General features: G+C 41.1%; 1 protein-coding gene across 8 annotated transcripts in view; it reads left to right on the forward strand.

The window, feature by feature from the left end:
- Nucleotides 1-22677, forward strand: part of LOC135714989 (protein sickie-like) — a 511961-nt gene that overhangs the window by 339104 nt on the left and 150180 nt on the right. For all 8 annotated transcript variants that reach the window (XM_065238435.1, XM_065238394.1, XM_065238411.1 and 5 more), the window contains one exon: nucleotides 22161-22648. In XM_065238435.1, the coding sequence (XP_065094507.1) occupies nucleotides 22161-22648 (488 nt within the window). The remainder of the gene's footprint in view (nucleotides 1-22160; nucleotides 22649-22677) is intronic.

Raw genomic sequence — 22677 nt, forward strand, 5'->3', positions numbered from 1 at the left:
GGGTGGTCGAGAAAGTTTCCAACCCAAAAAATGTATAGGCCGGACGAAAATCGAACCCAGTCGCCTCCAGCATTGACTTGTTTCGTAGCTACACGTGTGTACACTTAAAAAAAAATAACAATGTATCACCTTTAGTTATTTATTTTCTAGCAGTATAAATACTATTTAGTAAACATAATAAAACCCTTACATAATGAGATTCTTTTGAATTAAAGAGGTCTAGGTTTTCTGAAACATTTCTTGAAAACTTTTTTGCATTTTATACTGAAATGCAAATTTATTTGAGAAAAAATCCAAATAGAAAACAGAGTGCACAGAACAAATTATGTCAATGTGAAAAGAGTTTTTAAGGAATTTTTTAAGTAATTCCAAGGAAATTGATTTCTGGATTCCGATGATAGTTCTGGCAACATTTTGAAGTACAGGAATTTAGAGAAGTATTCGAAGGATATTCCGGTGATAAATTTTGTTCAGAAAGATATATGATTCTGGGTTTTGAAAAATCTTGAAAGTTTGGGTGTTTTATTAAAAATTAAATATTCCGGACATGCAGGAGGGAATTATGAAGAAGATAAGGGAACAAGCTAAGTTTTCATGTTCCAAAACTAGAAAAAAATATTTGAAAAGCCGAACTTCAAAATTTAAGCTTGCGATATTGAACTTAATCAAATGGCATTCTTCTAATTCTGGGATTTAAAAACTTTGAAAAGTTTCTAGATCTTGGACTTGGTGATCAAAACTTGAAGACTTAGACAGCTGTTTTTTGCTTACCTAGCAGAAAATCGTGGGTTCAATTCTAGTCTCTTTTGTAATAAATACATTTGGAGCTGCATTACTTGCTGGTTGTGTGTTGTGTAACACTTGCCGTCGTCATCGCCGTCATTGGGTTTGAATGGGTAAAACAACAGCTCGATCATAAATAATGTGCTCTAATATGAGGTGCTTGGCGACCTTAGAGCGACCATTTTTGCTTAATGAGCAGAAGCTAGGGAGTTAAAATGAATACTGGGTCAAGTTTGTATGGTAGCTCACAACCCCCTATTACTTATTCAGATAGTATTTTGGGAAATAGTACTTTTTTAAATAAATCATAACTTTTTTGTTTATGAACTGCCCAGGAACTACACATTGTCAGTGAGTAGCACTATATCTAAACTACAATGTTAATATTAAAAAACAAATAAAAGAAGAAATATGCGATTTGATTAATTTTATGTGTTGCAATAATTTTGATTTTTTTGTAAAACATTAAAATATTTTTTTTACAGTGTATATTTTTTTCTTGAAAGGCACAATACTTGTCCGCAACTTCTCCAAAGACATCATCAAGATATGAGGGTTCTGCAGACCTCTATAAAGCATGCACGGTTACTTTTGGTCCCCGACAACGTTGTAAAATATGAACGAAATTCGTTATGATCTGGATTTGCGGAAGAATTTTATATATTGTACTAGCTGAGTGTGCCCGGCCTTGCTCGGGATTCAAAATTAGCTTGAGTTTATGCGCCAATTAAATAAAAAAAAAGCATGCAGACAGGCAGACAGACAGACAGACAGACAGACAGACAGACAGACAGACAGACAGACAGACAGACAGACAGACAGACAGACAGACAGACAGACAGACAGACAGACAGACAGACAGACAGACAGACAGACAGACAGACAGACAGACAGACAGACAGACAGACAGACAGACAGACAGACAGACAGACAGACAGACAGACAGACAGACAGACAGACAGACAGACAGACAGACAGACAGACAGACAGACAGACAGACAGACAGACAGACAGACAGACAGACAGACAGACAGACAGACAGACAGACAGACAGACAGACAGACAGACAGACAGACAGACAGACAGACAGACAGACAGACAGACAGACAGACAGACAGACAGACAGACAGACAGACAGACAGACAGACAGACAGACAGACAGACAGACAGACAGACAGACAGACAGACAGACAGACAGACAGACAGACAGACAGACAGACAGACAGACAGACAGACAGACAGACAGACAGACAGACAGACAGACAGACAGACAGACAGACAGACAGACAGACAGACAGACAGACAGACAGACAGACAGACAGACAGACAGACAGACAGACAGACAGACAGACAGACAGACAGACAGACAGACAGACAGACAGACAGACAGACAGACAGACAGACAGACAGACAGACAGACAGACAGACAGACAGACAGACAGCTCATATGTACGCCTGTAGGTAATAATATAATTAAGTTCTAGTAACTTTTTTCTCAGAAGTTTAATCGATTTGCAGTCTACTGCATAGTATTACCAATTTATTTGCTAGATTTGTAGAAATTTGAGCTATATTTGAATTATTGGCAAGCTTATGAATTGTTTCGTTTCGTTTCCCATACAAACATTATGATTCTCCCGCAAATCCAGATCACAACCAAGTTCGTTCATATTTGATATCGTTGTTGGCGACCTTAATACTTAGCAGTGAGGAACAGAGGATTATGATCCCCCATACAAACTTGACTCACGCTAATGTTCATGCTCTGAAATTTAAATCTGCCTCTTCGCCAAAAATCCGTATCAAAAGAAGTCAAATCCAATGAAATTCAGTTGACCCGCAAATTCATGTAATGACTGCTTTGAACAAATATTAATCCCTAGTCTAATGAGACAAAAGAACCTCAAACATACAACAACAACAAAGGATTGACTTTCCTCATCACATCATTTTGATACCAACTGAAAAAGAATCAACCGAACCTCGCTTGTCTATGCTGTGCACATAAAACTTTACTGTTATGGTTAATGGCGGTGTCAATTTTTTACGCAATCTTATATGACTCGCGTACGAACAAGAGCTCCATGCTGCGCTGAGGTGTAAGTAAGTAAGTATCAGAATATTGTATCCTACATCCGCTGCGAGATGGTGCCAGTACACCTAACCAGAGCACCACCCAGTCTCGTGTGAACGTCTGCAAACGAGATAAGGAAAATTCGCCCAGATAGAATCATAAAAATGATGTTTGCTCAGGTACTGCTTCTGGCGAGCGATGCTAAGAATAATTATTCCAGAGTGGATCGTTAAGTCAGGATTGATAAAATCTTACTGCATGGTTCTAATAAATGAAGGAAGCAGCGTTTTTTGTTTGCTCTGATTCTAGCAACAAATTCGCAAATCTAATTTCACAGAAACTATCTCAGCTGCCGGTAGAAAGCCAAGGTAACAAAATTCCAATGGTGACCCTTTTTACACCGCAACATATTTTCGTTGACTAGAAAACACCTGCACCGTTGCTCTTCTCAGTTTCCTCTTCATCCGTTGGTTGTCTGAACCCCGATTTACATGTTTGTCCTTTTTCGCTTGATGGTGGTCGCACGCCGGCTGCTACTACATTTCGCTTCAAGAAACCCCAATAACACCCCAGTCCCTGAACTAAAACGTCGAAAAACATGCAACAGAGTGTTAGACTCTCCCATCGAGCTTCGCTCCCCCATATTCAAAATCGCCGTAGGAAGGGACGGTGAGTCATCGGACGGCGGCGTGTGATCAAACCGGACGCACGGCTTGCTTTGTTGATTGAGCGGTGAGCGACCAAACTCCTAAAACCATATGGCTACTCCTGGCTCTGCGATAAGCAGTGTGCAGAGGAGCCTACCTAAATAAGTTTATGCGCTATCGGAGATCCTTGTGGCATACAAACGCATCCGGAAAATTCACACCCAACAGAAAGCGCCCAACCACGTGAGAGAGCGGTTATGCTGCACCCACTACTTAGCCGGAGAGCGACAGTCTCTTTTCATCGAGTTAAGGAGAGTGAGTTCCATTGGCTGAGGTCTGCCAGTGGAATACTGTTTCGCTGTTAGTCAGACATGTCATTCGACTTTTGGTGAAAGGATCGCCGTTTTTGGAAAGCGTATTTCCACGTCCTTTGAGGGATCGTTTTCTGAAGGTGGATAGGGTGAAACCAAGCTCGGTCTTCACAGTTTTGAGAACAATTAAAAGTGACGACAATAGCGAGTTGCGGGCGGATGAATGGAGCAACAATCGCCAGGATGTGTGTCGTCTGTGCATTTCGCAGAGTCAGAGTCGGTGAAGTGATGCAGTGATGCAGAATCAAGCGAATGGACCAAAATCAAGTGCTTTTCTTCCTTTTCGGGTGAAATCGATTTTCAGCAAGTCACCACGAAAGGGGAAGATAATTTATTGTTGCGAGTCTAGTGCTTCTTTTTATTGTGTGTGTCAGAGACTGCAGATAAGGAAGACTCGGCAGAACCAAGTTTTGCGAGCGTGTCAAATGTGGCTGTGTGATGATTTGTTACATCTATTAGTGCTTGCCGTTGGTGCTTTATGTGTCTCGAGTAGTTTTTATTGAGCTTATTATTTATACCCCAATAGCAAAGGAAATTGATTGCAGTTACCGAAGAAATTTGCCTTAAGTGTTACGCCAAAACAAAGGAAGCTTTAAAGTGTCTAGTACTATGCTCAAAAGAAGAATTTAAAGAGTGATAGGTTCATATCCTTAACACGCCAACCAAAAGCGCAGAAAACAGCGAACGAGCGTGGAAAATGACTAACCCTCCCTCAAAACTCCGAAGGGTGGAACGCGAATAGTATTGAGTTATAGTTTTATTGTTTTGGTTTGCACGGAAAACAACTCCCCGGCGAAAAAGAGGAAACGAAGAACCAAACAACAAAGTGAGCCATGAAAAGCAATCGCCGTGGGAAGAAAACAACAATATCAATAAAAACGCTTTTATCTCTTTCTGAAGAAACAATTTGTATTGGTGTTTGGGAGTAGAGTATCATCCGATCTGCTACATTCCGATTTCGGTGAATTTTCAGCTCGAAATCATTTGCCAAACAACCCCCCTGCCATGCTACGGCAAATACGCGGTGCCTACATGCGAGCAAAGGAGCATTTGTGAATCAACAAACATAAAAACACAGTGAATGAATCAACCGAGCCCTCATCCGCACCCAGCCAGGACTGCCCGCTCGCAACTGATATAAAATCGATCGCCCCTCACTGCTGCTGCTGCTGCTGCTGCTGTTGGTGTTGGTAGTGGTGCTGGTGATTGGCTGCGAAAAGGATACGTCATCATCGTTGGCAGCCGGAGCAGGAGCATTCACTCACAAAAAAAAAATTGCACATCGTAGGAGTCCGGTCCGGTCGGGTGGTGTGTTGCATGGATACATAAAACCCGTGCGGGTAAATGGCTTTCAGCGTATTTGATTAAATTGTACACACCAGCAGCAGTACACCCAGGTTGCACCGCGTTTCATCGGAAGCATACGTAATAGGTACCTACATTGAATATTGAGGATAGGAGTGGTTCGGTGTCATGCTCTCCCAAGGAGTGAGTGGTTTGCTGCTGCATGTAGTGGTGAACTGCATTTGAACCGTGTGTATTTCCGGTGGGGTTATGTCGGTTGGTTGATAGGCGGATAGAAGGGTGGATCAAAACGCGGAACAGGTGTTTGTAGAGGGTTTTTTTTCCACCTCAAAAGGATATTTATTGACAACTAACAAGATCTAATGAGACGGGTTGAGGACGAGAGTAGGGATATGTGTTTGCAGGTCACTTGGTTAGCGAAGGCTATTCGATGGTTTTATAATTGGATGGTAAACATTGACGTCATGCACCGGTGCCGTTGGTAATGTATGTATCAAACCTTTTTGATGCATAACTAATATGTTGAGTAATTAATAGCTGACAATTAATCGATTTGCAGTATGAAAGTTCTATGGAACAAATAAAAGAACAGATTTTTAAACTAATAATTACAGCTATCCTCCGAAGAATGCTTTACCCACTATGCTCTGACTTTTTGCATGTAAGTAGTGTCAATGGAGAACATCGGGAGTAACCAGTAGTTCTGCCCCGTAACGTAGGTAGATCACCTTTTCGTGGTACGCTACGGGATGTAAGATCTACCACCGATTCCTAGTCTTGACTACTTCAAACTAGGGGAACAGGATTTTTCAGTAATCAAAGGAACACATCTTAGTCCTTGTTACTTTTCATGCCTTGTTGATAGTGATGAGTCCTCGGGTTGCCTGGACCGAGGATGATCTTGAAACAAGGAAAAAATGAGTAAATTAGTCTTCATCTATGTGATTCCTAATCTTCTATTCGTTGTTCCCTAGCTTGAAGTGGTTAAGACTAGGGTTCTGATGCATGGTCATTATCGATGTCATTGCTTGTTTTTGTTGCTAAGGAATCCAATTTTGACTGATAAAGGGGCGCGCCTTTGGAGGGTGTTTCAACACTCCGAAGGGTATAAATAGCGGGACCTTTCAATTAGAATCGATTCCTTGCGATGAAGGCAAGAATGGCAACTGTATCAAAACCAAATACTTCATCATTTATCAATAGTGATGGAGTAATACGACATGCACTAAACTAAGGACACGGGATATACTACAATAGATCAAATTACTGGTCGCAGTGGTGTTATGTCCCGAACAGAGAGAGAGAAAAAAAACCAGTAGTTTTAAATTTAGGAATTTTTTGAACCGCATAAGTAATTATGTACGATTCAAAAGAGGCAATCGTATGTCAGTCGAAAATTTAATTTACATACTTGCGCTTAAATTTAATTATCATGCAATGAATTCCATTCTTATATGTGATTACGTCTCAACCTGTAGTAATTTACCTTTTAGGTTGCTTCAAACCAGTGCTTCTTTAGTGATTGCACTCAAGTAAAACTATACACCGAAATCTGATATCTCCTTGCTGATATATGGTCTGCTGATATATGGTTTGCTGTAAATATTGATATTTAATCAAATAAAAACAAACAAATCGACAAGGGCGTAAACGCGATGATCGTCTCTCGATGCGCTTGCTGTTGCTTTTGATAGCCAATACAACCTGTTACAACTCTGCTTTGAACAAATTTTAGAAAATTGTTTCGCTTAGCTGTAGCAATGAAAAGAGAAAATCGATGAAGAGAATCGATCATCGCGTATACGCCCTTATGCATGCTCACTGTCGAGATTACAGTCAACTCTCCATAACGCAATATTGAAGGGACCATCGATTTATAGAATTGTCGACTAATGTAATAAAAAAAATGTTTTCAACCGTAATTTTGAGAACAATCCCGAATTAATACAATGTAATATTTGGCCCTATTTATCCATATAAATTCGAAAAATGGTTCAAGAAACAAATGAAAACGCGCAATATGACTGTCAATTCTTGAAATATAAATTGTCGCGGGTAAGGTTCTCGTTCAGGACAATTTTTGGTCATTTACCCCAGTACCCATTTGAATGCAGTTCAATATAATTATAAACTATCCATTTCACTGTCTGAATATGCTACACAGATAGAAAAATTTGTATAAATTTCTGCTACCATGTGTGTATGTCTACAATCCATTTCCCACTGCCTTGCAGTGCTTTTATGGAAGAAAATTGTTTGCAACTATTTTTATACAAGATGCAAACATGTTTAGCCCTGGCGATGGAGGGTGATAGCTCTACTGTACATCCAACGACCCATTTCAAGAATGCTTGTTCATACACGTACATTCTGAGGTCACCTTCATATACAATAAGCCCAGCATGAACACATCGATGTATCAATTGGATACATGTAATGCATTCACACTTCCAGAATAAAATTCTTATTCTGGCGCGTATTTAGTATAAGCATAAATATGAGCAATAATTCTGTCCAATTTTTGTGTATATTTGTGAGCTTGTTGACTTTCTCTGCTTCACTGCTAGTTCCTGAAAGTCTCCAATGTTATTTTCTTGAGTTCCTAGTTGCGTCTCATAAAACCGTTACATCAATGCGGAAAATGGACAGTGTCTCCGGGTATTTTCTTAACGAGCATCACTCCATTTTCTTATCGCATGTGCTCGAATGTGCTCTTCTTCCACTTTTACTTTGTTGACTCCATTGTACCGGAGAAGATATAGATATACATAATTAGCAATGATGTGTTATAACCACAACGGGATGGCCGTTCAAAGGATGTGAAATGAGGGAACATTTAAATTTAACACGATTTAAAGTATTTCAATGCAACATTACATTTGTTCACTAACAATTAACACATTTTTCAATATGTTATCTTAACTTATTTCTGGAAGAATTTACTTGTTGTTTACACCATTACTATCAATGATCCGTCATATCGTATCTTCAAGTGATCTTTGCAAGCGCCACATTTCGTTCAGGCTCTTTGGAACTACATGTGATGAAATATGAAACGCAACTTTTAAAGTGAACTGCACATAACAATGAAATAATGAAATTGGGTTGTTAACGGAATGCTTAAATAAAACAGCAAAAAAGGGTTATCTTCCATTTAATTCCACTTAATTAATTTTAGTATCCATGACGTATTTCGACTACAATGTGCAGTCTTCATCAGTGTCATTCCCACTGATGTTTTTACATAACAATGTTCATGACTTACTCACACATGAAATCTACCTCGACCAACCTGGTAGAACGCGCCCTAACCCGCACTGAACCAAAGGTCAGTGTGTCTAAATTTCTGTTACTATGATGCACATATATGGAGCGTCATATAGCATACAAGTTTACATTTTAGATCATGTAAATTTAATGAAATGTTCCAGATATTCTAAGCAACATTTCTTGAAAGTTGCTAGTTTACTTGGAAAGGAAGTATACATGTATGAATGTTTGCATCTAAAATTCAGATTTTTTTTTCTATGTGGCCACTCAATATGACCACCAAATTCACAGAATGCAGAAGCTCTACCTTTGACATATCGAGTTATATAATCAAAATTAAACTACATAGATCACCTATCACAGGAGGTAGTTACTTGTGGAAATATCAACTCATGTACGATACTTTTTTTTTTAATTTTATTAGAGAGATTTTTAGCCGTTGGCTAGTTCATCTCTATAAAATAGGGGGCCCCAGAGGGGGTTCTGCCAGCAAATTTGGTTACGGAGTTGGCTTAAAATTCACATGTACTCAAATAGAAGCAATTAAAACAGATTTCAGTAAAAAAGACTAACAATACAGGCAACGAGAAGAAGAAAAAAAAACAATCTGGTACATCAAAGTTAGGTAGGGTTTTGAAAGAGATCGGAGCTCCACCGTAGGAGGGGTAATCCCGCGTCTGGTAGAGATGTACCGTCAGCCAAAAGAAAGTTAAAAGGACCTAAATGTTGTTGTATAACCCAGCGTCCTTGAGGAAATAAATTACTGTCGTTAAAGTGGAAGGTTCGTCGCCCAGTATGTCCCTAATGCTGTTGGGAAGTGCGTACTGCTCCCTTAGTTGTTGGTATTGCGGACACAGGCATAGGATGTGTTCCACCGATGCAGTGGTTCCGCAAACGTAGCACATTCTGTGGAACTGCGTCCCACCAAAACTATGTGAGATCCTTGTATGGCCTGTCCTAAGACGAGAAACCACCTTCTGGTCCCGTAGTTCCGACATATCCGTCCACTTGCTCATCGTTCCTTTGATTCTTCGGATGAAGAGGGATTGGGACTGGCACCACTCAGCTTCCCAGGCTTCCCACATTTTGCTGATTATTCATCGCTTTATGTCCTGTAGTAGCACTTCGTCGGTGTAACGGGGGCCAGCTGGTCCAGACCCTGCCAGGCTGTCGGCTTCGCTGTTTCCTGGGATACCGCAGTGCCCAGGGATCCAGGAAAACACCGTGTTCGGAGGTGTGGCCTCCACAATACCCTGTATCCAGGGGTGAGTCATGGTCTCCGCTGTAAGGGCTTGTATCACGCTGTACGAATCGGATAGCACCAGTATGGGCCTGTCCGAGGGTGTTGTAACGGCAACAAAGATGGCCGCAGCTTCGACGGAGAAAACCGAGCATTGTGGTGGTAGGCTGCTACTCATCGGTGCTGGAATTCCGGCTACTCCAATTCCGACCCCGGCTCGGGAAAGCGATCCGTCTGTGTATATGTGGGCATGGGTTGAGTAGTCCGAGCCTAGCAGTTCGGCTATTGTTCTCTTCAGCGCTGCAGAGTTATCTCCAGCCTTGAACCTGCTTTTTATCCGACTATTGATTTTTGGTGGAGGTATGCGCCAACTTTTGACTCCGTATCAGTGGACCTTGACCACTGGGGGGAGCTCCGAATTGGCAGTAATGCGGAGGAGTCTGTTCCCCTCATCCAGGAGAAAGATCCTGTCATTTCCGGAGGTCATTGCGGTAAAGGCAGCGGCTTTCGTTGCAATTGCTGCGGTTGTACGATGGCGGAAGGGCAGAATACCCGCTTCGATGCATGCGGCCTCGGCGGGCGTTGACGGAAGAAGACCGGGGACAATTCGAACGTAGGTGTTAAAAGTTGGTGCTAGTATCTGCACGAGCTTTTCGGTGGCGATACACGTCATCTTAAGACCGTACAGTAGGCGACTATCGATGACGGCTCTTGCAACCCGGAAACGAGTGTCACGATTGTTAGACCGGTGGGGCAACAGATAGTGCGGATCAAGTTGATCCTACTGCGGCAGTTGTTCTTGATCGCCTTAAAGTGCTGCTCGAAGCTGAGGGACCGGTCAACAAGTACCCCCAGAATACGGACCGTCTTCTTTAGTGGTATGGGCTGGCTTTGAACTTTAATAGGTGGCCCGCTGACACGGTGCCTGGATGTACACACGTGGCACCTGACGCTTTTGGGGGCCGAAAGCTGGAAACCTACCGCGCTGGCCCACCTGGCTACAACGGAGACTGCTGTCTGGTCCTTGATCCTGTTGCGTGCTGCTGTTGGGCCGGTAGTTACGATAAGTACATCGGCTGCATACACGAAAATGTAAACATTTTTCTGCAGTCCTCCGAAAACTCCGTTCATGGCCACAAGGAAGAGGGTAACGGCAATAACTGAACCTTGTGGGACGCCCGTCTCTTCTCTGAAAAGCTGGGACCTCGTGTTGCCCACTGTGACTCTGAAAGAGCCATCGGACAGGAAATTTTTGATGAAGTGGACCATGGGTCCACACAGCCCCCAGTTGACAAGCTGCTCTAAGACAAGGGGCGTCCACGTCCTGTTGAATGTACGATACGCTGAATCCATCGAGTTATAGAAAATATTGAGTTTTAGAATATCGAGTTGTGGAGAGTTGACTGTATGTATTATTTATTACTCAGTAAATTAGATCAATAGCTGGCAAGCTTACAAATGCTCATTTAAGCTAAAATACATTTTTTTTTTTTCAGAATTATAAAACTGGGAGATACTATAATGATAATTTATATTTGTAAGATGCAAGAAGAGGGTCACAACTAGCGATTTTATGATCGCTGAGTGCTCACTCATCGCAAATTCTCCTTAGCATTCCACATACATTTGTTCAAAGTTCCCATCGTATAACATTTTGTATTTATGAGACGATGGGATATTTCCTTAAAATCCATTGAAACCATCCTTTGAAGAGGGATGGTGAGGGGTGTGTCCCCCCGCCACCACTGGCAAAAAGAGATGAAAACCGACCCGCTCAAGTACCAACTGTGTGTTTGAAACAGTTCTACCGATTTTTTACCGCACTTCAGTTGTTATTTGAAGGAAGGCATCCAGTCGTAGGTTTGGAAATTGCAAACTCTCCAAAGGGGGAGTTTGGTAAAGAGAGATGAAAAAACCGATTTGTACCTTCCTTAAAAGTTGTCCTAGCTCGCTTGTCTAATATCTATATACAATCTTCACACTGCCGTACTCTAACGGAACTATCAACTCTATGCTTTCATCTACTCCATCTATCGTATAAAAATTACCACTACAGTCTGTTATTTGAAATTAGCATCTTCAACTATGTAAATCGTTGACTTCACGTAGAAGTAATACTAAAAACATATAGTCAAAGTACATCCTTTGAATACTTTTAGAATTTACACAGAATTATATAAAGAAATAAGGTTGCATACTGTTTTACCAATCTTAGGCTCCCCAATACTGAATTTCAATGAAATCTTCCATAGATCGCTGTTTAAGCTCTTTTCACAATGCTCCAAAAATATAATTCAGAATTACTTTCAGACTTGGTAAAAACACCGCTCGGAGCGGCTCCGTGGCAACCTACTCATGTGTGCACGGCACTGGGTTTCTTTGATAAAGCACCCAGTGTCGGTGCAGCATGTCGGCGCGCCACCGAGCCAAAAGAGAAACCCGAACGCGGTGCGATAGGCTTCGGCTCGGCACCGTGCCAACGAACCGCTCGTGATTTTGTTTCAAACCGTTGAATTCGACGTTCAACTTGCTTGAACTATGAATTGAGTAATCAGTAAGTTGGTTGATGTCCAACTTTTTCTGCTCACTTTCAAATAACTTGAACGCCAACCATCAGATAGCGACTGAACTGTTAGTACAGCGTAGCTGAATCGATGAATATGTTTAAATTATTGATTCTAGTTTAAAGATTTCAGAATTCTTCTACCGGGCAGTTTTGACGGGGTAAATTTAAGCACTAGGGTAAACAATCAACTTTTTTTTACAAATGTTGTGCGAATAGCTAGAAAGATATCCTATTTATCTAGAATTTACATGAACATTTGGAGTAAATCAGTTATAAAGGCTTTCTTTAAAGTAATGTTAAAAAAAAATATTCTGTGGTTTCAAAAACATAGTTTGATATCATTTTGATAGTATTTTGATATCCGACTTTGCTCGGGTAGCTTCTCCTTAATAGTATCTTGAAATCAATCAGTCTCCCTAAAATTCGTAAGGAATTCTTCAGATATTGCTTAGAATTGTTTTTAAACTATCCCTAGAATTATATATACTTTCCAATCTTTTTCAAGAATCAAAAGTTTCTTAAATTTTTACAAGGAGTTATGCATTTTAAGGTTTTTTTTTACAAATTCAAGAGCCTAGATAATTTTACAAGTTCATAAATTATGGTTTGAGGGGCTGTTCTAAACCACCATAGTCAATCACGTTTAGTCAATCGCACAATCAATTTTTTTTTAAATTATATGGATTGTACCACCACTTCTTCTTCTTTTTCGCATTTTCAAGCTTATTGCGTATCGCAAATTAGCTTATTGCGTGCTCTCAACTTAGTGTTCTAGATGCACTTCCACAGTTGTTTATTGAGAGCTTTCGATGCCTGTACCATTTTTGCATTGATATGATTGTGTGGCAAAAGTCCAATCATACTTCTATGCCCAGGGAAGCCGAGACATTTTCCAACCCGAAAAATTCCTAGACCGGACCGGGAATCGAACCCAGCCACCTCCAGCATGGTCTTGCTTTGTAGCTGCGCGTTTACCGACTGAGCTAAGGAAGGCCGCCAACCTCCCCCCAAAATGTCAACGAAGTTTATCAACAGACTCTTACACACTTTTCAATAATCATCTAACCATAATAATGACAATTTTTCAGGTTTTCGAAAAAAAACTCAGCTTTTTATATCTCTAAAAATAAACAATATTCAATTAGAATAAAAAAAATCTTCAGAGTTTTGAGATCTCGAAAAAAATCTTCCTGTAGCTAAAATTTCAAAATTGTATCAACACTTTCTTCAAAGTCAAGTTTATAGGTAAAATAGTTCAGTCTGTACGACTAGTTGTAGACGGTAATAAATAAAGAAACATCTTCCAAGTTCAAAATGTATCAAACATTTTCTAAGTCACACATTCTCTATTTCTAAGAGATGGCTTATTTATCATTTGTCCAGTAGCGTTCCTGGGCTTTGGCAAATGTTTGAATTTCTGTTGTTCAGATAAATTTTAAGCATCCAAGACAATTAGAGATTGCCAAGTGGTCTAACTATTAATTAATATTTTTCTGCTCTCGCACAATATCCTTACAACATTTTTTGAACTGGTGAAATCTTGTGGTATTTATCAACACTCCTTATTTTTCTGAGCCACAACAAATGTAAAATTACAATTTGAGAGCAATAGTTGTGTTAACGAATTTCTGATAAGAATGAATTAAACTGTTGTAACTATTTCCGCGCCACTCGTATTTTGGTAAAAATTGAAGCCAAATATAAGATTTATGTTTTTATAAAAAAAATATTTTTTTTTTATCTTTATTAAGGAGACTTTTAGCCGTTGGCTGGCTCGTCTCCGAAAAAAAAAAAAAAAAAATATCCGTACTGAGTACCAATGCTACCAACACTATGGAGGCTGAACCCTGCCTATCGACCCATACACTCATGGACAGGGCACCAACGGCTTTACTTCCCTTCCGAAAGAAGGCAAATTTTATGTGATCAGAGATTTTATGCCTTAGAAAATCCCGACGACACTATCTGGGATTGAACGCAGGCTCTTTGGAGTGAGAGGAGTCACGCTTACCACCACACCACTGCACACTGGGCCAGAAATGCAATCTAGCGGAGCAAAATAAATATCTCAGTAACGAAGCATTTCCGCTGCTTGGTGTCTTCGGTAAAGTTTCTCATCATAATAATGACCATCTATTGACATAAACAAATAGTTCAAACCTCTTCCACAAAGATGGCGCCACAATATAACTTCTTTCGCTGACGTTTTGGAGACTTGATGTCTTGGGCAAAGTTGTTTGCGTTGACAAAATAAACAACTCTTTTGAAGACGTAAAATTCAGCGGCGCCGGTGGTGTTGAGGTAAGCGTGATTATCTCTCACCCCAGCAGGCCTGGGTTCAATCCCATTCGGTGCCGCCGGGATGTTCTGAGGCATAACATCTCTGATCACGCCTTCCTTCGGAAGGTAAGTAAAACCGTTGGTCCCCGGTTCATGAGTTGATGGGTCGATAGGTAGGGTGCAGGTGTGGGAGCTGCCTCCCTGGCGTCAGTAGCATTGGTGCTCAGCACGGAAAACAAGATCGACGGAAAACAAATCAAGGAAAAAAAAAAAGATTGATAATCTTATGACATGAGCAAGCTGCTGTTCTGTGGGCAACACTGTATTCTGCCGTGTGACATAGTAGCCATGATTTCTGTGCTCTATTCTACAAGCCATAAAAACCAATGTTGCCTGCTGAACAGTTGATTGAGCATAATCATAAGACATCAGTGACTGGAATAATTAATACCTTTTGTTCCTCACATTTGATTGAAATGTGGTCAAAGTTGTAGCTGAGAAAAATTTTAACACGCATATCTATATTCTTAAACAGAGTGATGTGGTGAATTGTTAGATAGATATGAACAAGAAATGAATTAACCATAGTAATTCCCATAAAAACTTGAAATGGTTTGTGCCAAGTCAGTTTCTTACTTAATGAATTAAAATTTTGAGGCTCTAATCAGGACCCAATTTGGAGCCGTTTGAGTACTGTGGAGCGAAAATTTCAAATTTTGCATCAGTCTAATGCTTATGCATGTGGTGTTAGTTTCATCAACTGATGCGAAAACAACAGTAACATCAATGAATAACGCCAAAACATAAAGCTATGCATTTTTATACCTGGAAACTCATCGGTGATTTTTGCGCAGTTGAATCTTACAAGGCAAAACTCATAGGCGAGTAAACTAGCTCACGAGATTTGAGTTTTTGTGTTTTTCCGAACACTAAACTTGGGTCATTTGTGACTTATCCGGGATGAGATTTGAACTCGTGACTTTGGCGTGGAAAAGACGATATCGATTCCACTTCAACATTCACAAGAACTAAGCGTATCTCATCGACCCACAAACTCAAATTGTCTACCTGAACCTTTTGGTTGTCACCAATTGAAAAAAGATCTTATGCCACGTTGAAAACGGTACAACGACCCTAACAGCAATTCGTTTAGCTTCAATTTGGTTTATGCTACTGCAGCCGCCATACTATTAAGCCACCTAGGACAAATGTACACGAAACTGCTATAATCCCCATGCTTCCGAAAGAGTGTATACGTTCACGTGAGCTTATGCCACATAAAAACCCCTCTATGTACCCAATTTGCAGTGTATCATAGAGAATGTGTTCTACTGCTCTGCACCTGGCCTAGTCCCATGGGCACCTGCAAACATTCCCGACGACAGGGTCGTCGAACGGCTAGGAATTTATTATTGCGGATAATCCCCATTTTTTTTCCATGGACAACCAACCGTCTGCAATCGCTTCTGCCAATGGAGGTGAAACACTGACCCAAGTCAACGCACGACCAATCAGCGAGTGACGTACTCCCGCACCTCCCTTCTTCACACCATCAATCAGCATTCGTATAATTCACCTTTCGTGAGCTGTCAGCATCTTCCCACCAGAACACCCAAAATACCTTGACTTGAAAGGAATCCGGTGCGTTTTTATCGACTAAACAATGCGAAACATTTCACCGACTTCTGTCACTCACAAAAGGCAACGGCAGAGCATCCCATTAATAAACGTCCAATTAAAGTGTTCGCTTCTTCGATTGGACTGACATGGAACAATTAGAAATGAATTAGGCAAATAGTCACCAGCGGAGCGTGTACGCAAATTGAAACTAATGAATTCGCGTTTGAACTAGATCCAAGAAGTTACATCACCCGTTCGGATCTTCTTGGCGATTGCGGTCGGGATGGTTCTCAACTGAAGCTGTGGAACGATTGAGAAAAATTGAATTTCTCAAGTGCAAGTGTTTTGCTCGGTTCTCCGGGCAGACAATTTCCAAGAAATCGCATCCCTCCTCCCACACACTTGGTGCAATGCTGGACGGGAGCTGTCATCGATCGAACCAAGGCTGGTGATGGAGTGCGGTCTTTCGTGTGCAGAAAATTAGCTCCGAGTGCTGGTACTCAAGAGGGAACGGGACTACTTTGTTCCGCTGGGATGTTATTATTGCAATTGAATGCGATAAAATCTTGCCTTCTGCATTCCGGCTGCTGCAGTGGGCCATGAAATCTCGTGCTGGAATAATAAAGAGCGGTTTGGTCTGCTGAGTGGCAGTAGAACAAAGAGGATTAATCTTAATTGAGTTGTTGCGGCGACGAGATCTTGTTAAGGGTTCTGATGAATTTCGCAACATTAGAATATTTGATTGAATCTTGAGACAAAGTGCAATACAAAAACCAGCTCAAAAAACGAATTTAAAAGTAATCAATCAATCGTTATCAAATTGGCAACAGATTTTCGAAAATGGGACACAACCTCCAGCCTCTGCGAATCGGTGGTCAGATGGAAAACCAGCTGGGGTGTGAGATTTATCATAATTTCAGCGCCTTTTCATACGCTTATCAGCGCCACCGCTCATCCCATCACCGTCCCATTTCCACACTTCCGGTTGCGCTCGATTGGTTAATTGAAATTCTGTGCGGATTAATTTCGAAAACCACCCTTTGTTTCGCTTTTCACTCGAGCTGCGGGGATCCAGCCATTGGAGCTTTGCAACGGGTGTCGGGGATTTCACACCGAAAGCTCCACCGATGCCATAATTAATTCACGCTACGTAAATTATACATCTGTCGTCCCGTCACTCGCTCTGTATGAGCTGGAGGAGCTCCGTAAAAAAAATAATGAAACATTGCTCTTCTAAAGCTGTGCAAATTAATCAATTATTCCACGCTAATCCGCCCGGATCGAGGAGATTGTTTCAACGAGAAAGGTTATTATGCTCGGGAATGTCACTAATTTACGGTTGTAATACAAAGGCTCATGTTGTACGAATAAATCAAGCTTGTCAGATCAAAGAACCACTCTCCGAACGAACCGAACTGAGCGGGAGGAGTTTTTGCTTGTGAAACTTTGTCGTTCGGCTGACGGAAGCTCATCAGTAGGCCTTGAAAAATTGATTGTAAACTTTATGCTTGCTTCGTTAAACAGGCAAAAAGGACGACAAAGTCAGAAGCAAGGGTTGGTTGCTTTGAGTTAATAATTTTCAGAGTTGAAACACAATCACTGTGAGCCTTCTTAACAAACAATTCGAAATGGAATGTGAATTGTGTTTTTTCAGATAATTGATTTTTTTTTTTTATTTTCCTGATGGACATTCCACATTTTACATGTTTAGAATGTATTGTAAATATATCGTTGTTAATCTTTCTTATAAGATACATTTACCATAACATGAATTGTGCACCTCTACTCAAACAACAGGCGTTATAATTTATTTTATTTATGGCTTGCTTATGATACATTTCATCCAAGTTTCCATCCAACTGGGAATTATAGCATTCTTAAACAAAAACTTTAACTTGAACATGCTTATGCAAAAATGACATATGCGCAATCTTAAATATATCAGAATTTTCAAATAATTCTTCAAACTTTAAAAAAAAAACTGAGACTCGTGCTGGTTTTCACAAATTAATTGAACCAAAACTATTGTTTTATGAAGATTTCATACGTAAACAAGGGCCGGACAAATATTCTAAAGGACTTATCCTGATTAGTGTTCTGCATTACTGTGAATTAGTGGATTTGAATATTACATCGATTTTGACCCACAGTGAGATATTTCATAAACGTATCACCCACCATTTGTTATTTTCAGAATTTTAACTGAACATGCCACAGACAAACAGACTTATGTAACAATCACCATCACATTCTTCACAAATATGGTTTTAGTTGCGAATGTGCTTGCATTTGTCATGGTGGCGCCACTGAAGCGTTAAGCAAACCACTAAATTTCGAACTTATCAGTGTACAGTGGTCCAGAATGCAGATTTAGCTGGAAGGATAATATTTGAAATTTTAGACAAAAAGTGTTTTCTACAACGTTGTTAGGGTGGTTCTTATTATCATTGAAATCAAAAATTTAATTTTCTTCGGCAAAGTTATAGCTATGCTAATTTCAAGCAACCCGAGAGCTTCTTGCCCGGAATCATCACCTTCAGCAGTAAGGTGTAGTGCTTCTGAATCGTTTCCGTCGGATTGACCAGCAACGTTTGGACGACATTGGAGTAGTAGGACTTGTAACGCGCACCCAGAGCACAGATGATCGATCCAAAGTGCAAATAGTTCTTGTCGCTGAATGCACTGAACTTCAAGCTGTAATTGTCACCCGACTGGATAATCGCCGGGTAGTACATGTCCAACTAGTTGGTATCCACACCGGAGACGTACCTTTTGTCCTTCAGAGCCTGATCGGTACCCTCTGACAGTTTCGCATGTTTTACTTTTTTATCAGCATCCATTATCTCCATGATGTGATCCTTGAGGTTCTTGTTGAATACATCTACCGTCTGATAGTGATAACCTCGGATTCCTCCATGGAGCACATGTTATATGCGATTGGGACGCTGATGTGTCGAAGCTCCTATCCTTGATGAAGACTCGCCAACATTCACCCGGGAAGTTTTCCTTGGAGAAGACGCCCAATGTTTTGCCATCTTTGGATCCCTTAATCGCCTTCAGCAGCTTTTCAAAATTGGCCTGGTCTTTGTCGTTCTTTTCCCGAACCAACAGTTTCACCAAAGATGAATACTAAGATGAAACTGTCGGAAGAAAAACTTTCTATTTTAGTGTCCTCTTTCACGGTCTCTTTCATCCAATGAATACCCCCTGTATTCACGGTAATTTTGTGGTTTTGCTGCCCCCTCGGTAGATATGAAATTTTGCGCTCTTTTTTATCAAAACAAACACACCAAAATCAGAGATGTACCATTTTTTAATTACTCGATTAACACCTAATCGATTTTTTTTTGTTCGCTGTGTGTTAATCGATTAATCAATTATTCGAATGAAAATCGGCCATCACTAGATGAATGTGAAACGTCATTTCAAAAATAAGGACCGTACATAAATAATGATACATTTTGAAAGGGACCGGGGCTAATCACAAATTACGTCCCCACGGTAACTGAAATGAACACGAGTGTTCACCGGTTGGCCAGGTCTTCAGCGAGGTTGATTTGTTGTTGATGGTTTCTTCGTCTACGCCGACCGCCGTCAGAATGCAATCCACCTTCTGCAGCGAATCATCATGGGAAAACTCTGGTTCCTTCCAGCTGGCGTAGAGGCATCTTATTCGTCGGTAGAAGCAATCCTTATCGAGCATGATATTCGACATTTTCGGTGCCGTTTCGATCCCTTATAAAATTGTTATGGTTATTTTGCTTAACGCCGTGTTCCGGGTATCATCCAAACCATGTGTGGAATAGTTCTATGATTTGGGTTATCATTCGTTTATGGTATTTGTTTTATTAGGGATTGCAAACCTAAACATTCAAGTTGTCAGAAATACCGAGTTGCCAAATATACCATACTATCCGTATTTAAAAAAATCGCAGCTTGCTCTATGCCCGGCACTACCGCCACAATCGGCACACCAGCGATACATTTGCGGCACACTGAGAAAAAAGGTTCACCCAAGATTGGTGTGTTGTGTGACCTACCCCTTGATTCAAATAGATACTGTCCAAACATTTCCTAAATCCTTCGCCAGAGTCTTCTTGAAGTTCATCACCTATTTTTGATGCAATATAATATGGATCATTCCAGCTCAAATGAATAGACCACCGGAAGTCGATTTGAGTAAATTAAATTTGGCCAAGATACCCATTTTAATATTCTGAAAAAATACCTTTTGGGATTTCGCCCTTGGATATTTAAATATTGTACTCGAAAAAAAATGCAACACTTTTTAATGCATGGGTAAAAATTGATGAAATTTTGAGTAAAACTAGTTTAGAGTGTAATGTTCACATGTGCAAAATATCAAGTGGTCAAGTGGTTATCAAGATGGCATCCATTCAAGAAGTGCTTGGACAACAAAATATGGGAGCCGTCGTGGAAAATCCAGGTCAGTCCCTCAGGTGGATCGCGAAACAGTTTGGAATCGACAATTCGACCGTGTCCCGTGTGGTAAAATCGTTCAAAGAGGCCCTGACGACCCAGTGGCGAGCTGGCAGCGGATGAAAAGCGAAGACGACCGACCCGGTGAACGCACGTGGGGACGTGGCCAAGAAGGTCAATTCTTCCGTCTGGTTCGTCCAGCAGACAATGAAACGGGCAGGGCTTAATGTCTTCAAAGTAAGGAAGGCGCTTAGCCGAACCGAGAAACAGAATAGGGTGGACAAATCCCGCGCCAGGAAGCTGTACCGCGAGTGGTTGGTGCTGCCGAAATGTATTTTTGGATAGCGATTACTCCGCAACCAATCAAGTTTGTTGTGTTCTTGAAAGCTCGTAAAACTGTGCTCCTGTGCGATGACATGTTAATATATATATTTTTTTTATATATATTATCGGCAAAAGGACAAAGCTGGAAATCGATGCGGGTTGTAAACGAGAACGTTTATCGATCAGAAATTTTCCCACGATTCTGTCTTCTGATCATAAACCCTTTCCAAAATTTACACGTTGCAAGTCACTACCCGGTACTAGAACTACAAAAGCATTGGGAGGCTTATCCATAGGATTTTTTTTACGGTTCATTTTGTTCAAAGCTGTTCCAACTACTGACTGTTTAAATCACCGGTCAGAAGGTCAAGGTTGCACGTAATCAATAGCAATTTCGTGCACCATCACTTGCATGCCGTTAACACTGTCACCATCACCGCCAGGCAACCAACGTCTCGTTCATAATGGCATTTATTGCTCGCCCATTTGTTCTACGACCTGAAATCCGGCATACTACTAGCCAACAAATCACCGGAATGTTGATGATATCGAAACAGTACACGCCATTTTCCTGGAAACTGCTGCTCGTCCCGTAAATTGCCACTGACTGGCACTTTGTAGGGAAACAAGGAATTTTCATGGCATTCATGTCTCGCACAGGGAAAATAGTGCATGTATTAAGGCTCGGAAAATGAGGTGAGAGTGAGCAATGGAATGCCCCTCGTCATTGCTCACTCACTCCTGATTGTTTTTTATTTTTTGTTCATGGAGTCCTCGCAAAAGCAGAAGTGGGTGTCATTTTTCGCACATCAATTACAAAGTGTCGCTACGTCTTACATGAACTGGTAACCATTTATCAAAACACCACTCCTAATAAATTGTGTCCCATGTAGTCCTTGTGTGAACTGCGCTGCAGTGAGTTGCATAAATCTAGTCACTATCCGGTCTGGTTTACTGCTGTTTCTCACCACTGCAGTTTAGCATTGTGCAGCGTCACCACCGTACAAACATGCTGGACAGAAATTGTTGTGTGGCACTAAATATTGCCTCTTTCTCTCCAGTGTGAAGTGACGTTGATGGCTATGACTGCATACATAATTACTGGGAGGGAAAGTTTTGCATCCAACTAACCAACCACCAAAGAACCTCTCAACTTTATGGATATCTGCAACTCATTTCCCTGGAAGTATGCATTACAACCAGTGTTAACGGTCTGTTTCCATTTCCTTCTCACTCACAGATGCCGCAGCAGTCGAGGTGATAATCTGGATAGTATCGGAACGAGCCTGGCTGGACAGACGATGGATGCGGTAAATGGAAAGGTTTCACGGCAGCAAAATGGCTCTGCGTCTGGACCCGGTGGTCGTGAGTACTGGGGACGAATGCCGGAACCTCCATCGACACTGAATGGTCACCCGCAGCAGCAACCGCCATCCAGCAATCACAGTCAACAGGGATCTCAACCAACCAGTCCAACTTCGAGCCGCAAGGATCGTAGTTCACCGGGCCATTCGAGAAAGAGTAGTTCATCATCCAAAATTGCCAGCAGCCGAACGAAGGGAGTTCCGCAGGGCTTCGGTTACGTAAAGAAGACCAACGGGAGTGTAGAACAGCAAGGGCAGTCGTTACTCACGGGAGGACGAACGGCACACGTTTCAGCAGTGCCCAGATCTGGGAAACTGAAAGTTTCCGGCGGTACGCAGACCACTACGGCTGATTTCCAAGCTAGTGAGTATTTAGCCTATTCGTTGACATAT

This window comes from Ochlerotatus camptorhynchus, unplaced genomic scaffold (genome assembly GCF_037179485.1).
Source record: "Ochlerotatus camptorhynchus isolate MF236.1 unplaced genomic scaffold, CSIRO-AGI_Acam_v1.1 ptg000045l, whole genome shotgun sequence".
Lineage (NCBI taxonomy): Eukaryota > Metazoa > Arthropoda > Insecta > Diptera > Culicidae > Ochlerotatus > Ochlerotatus camptorhynchus.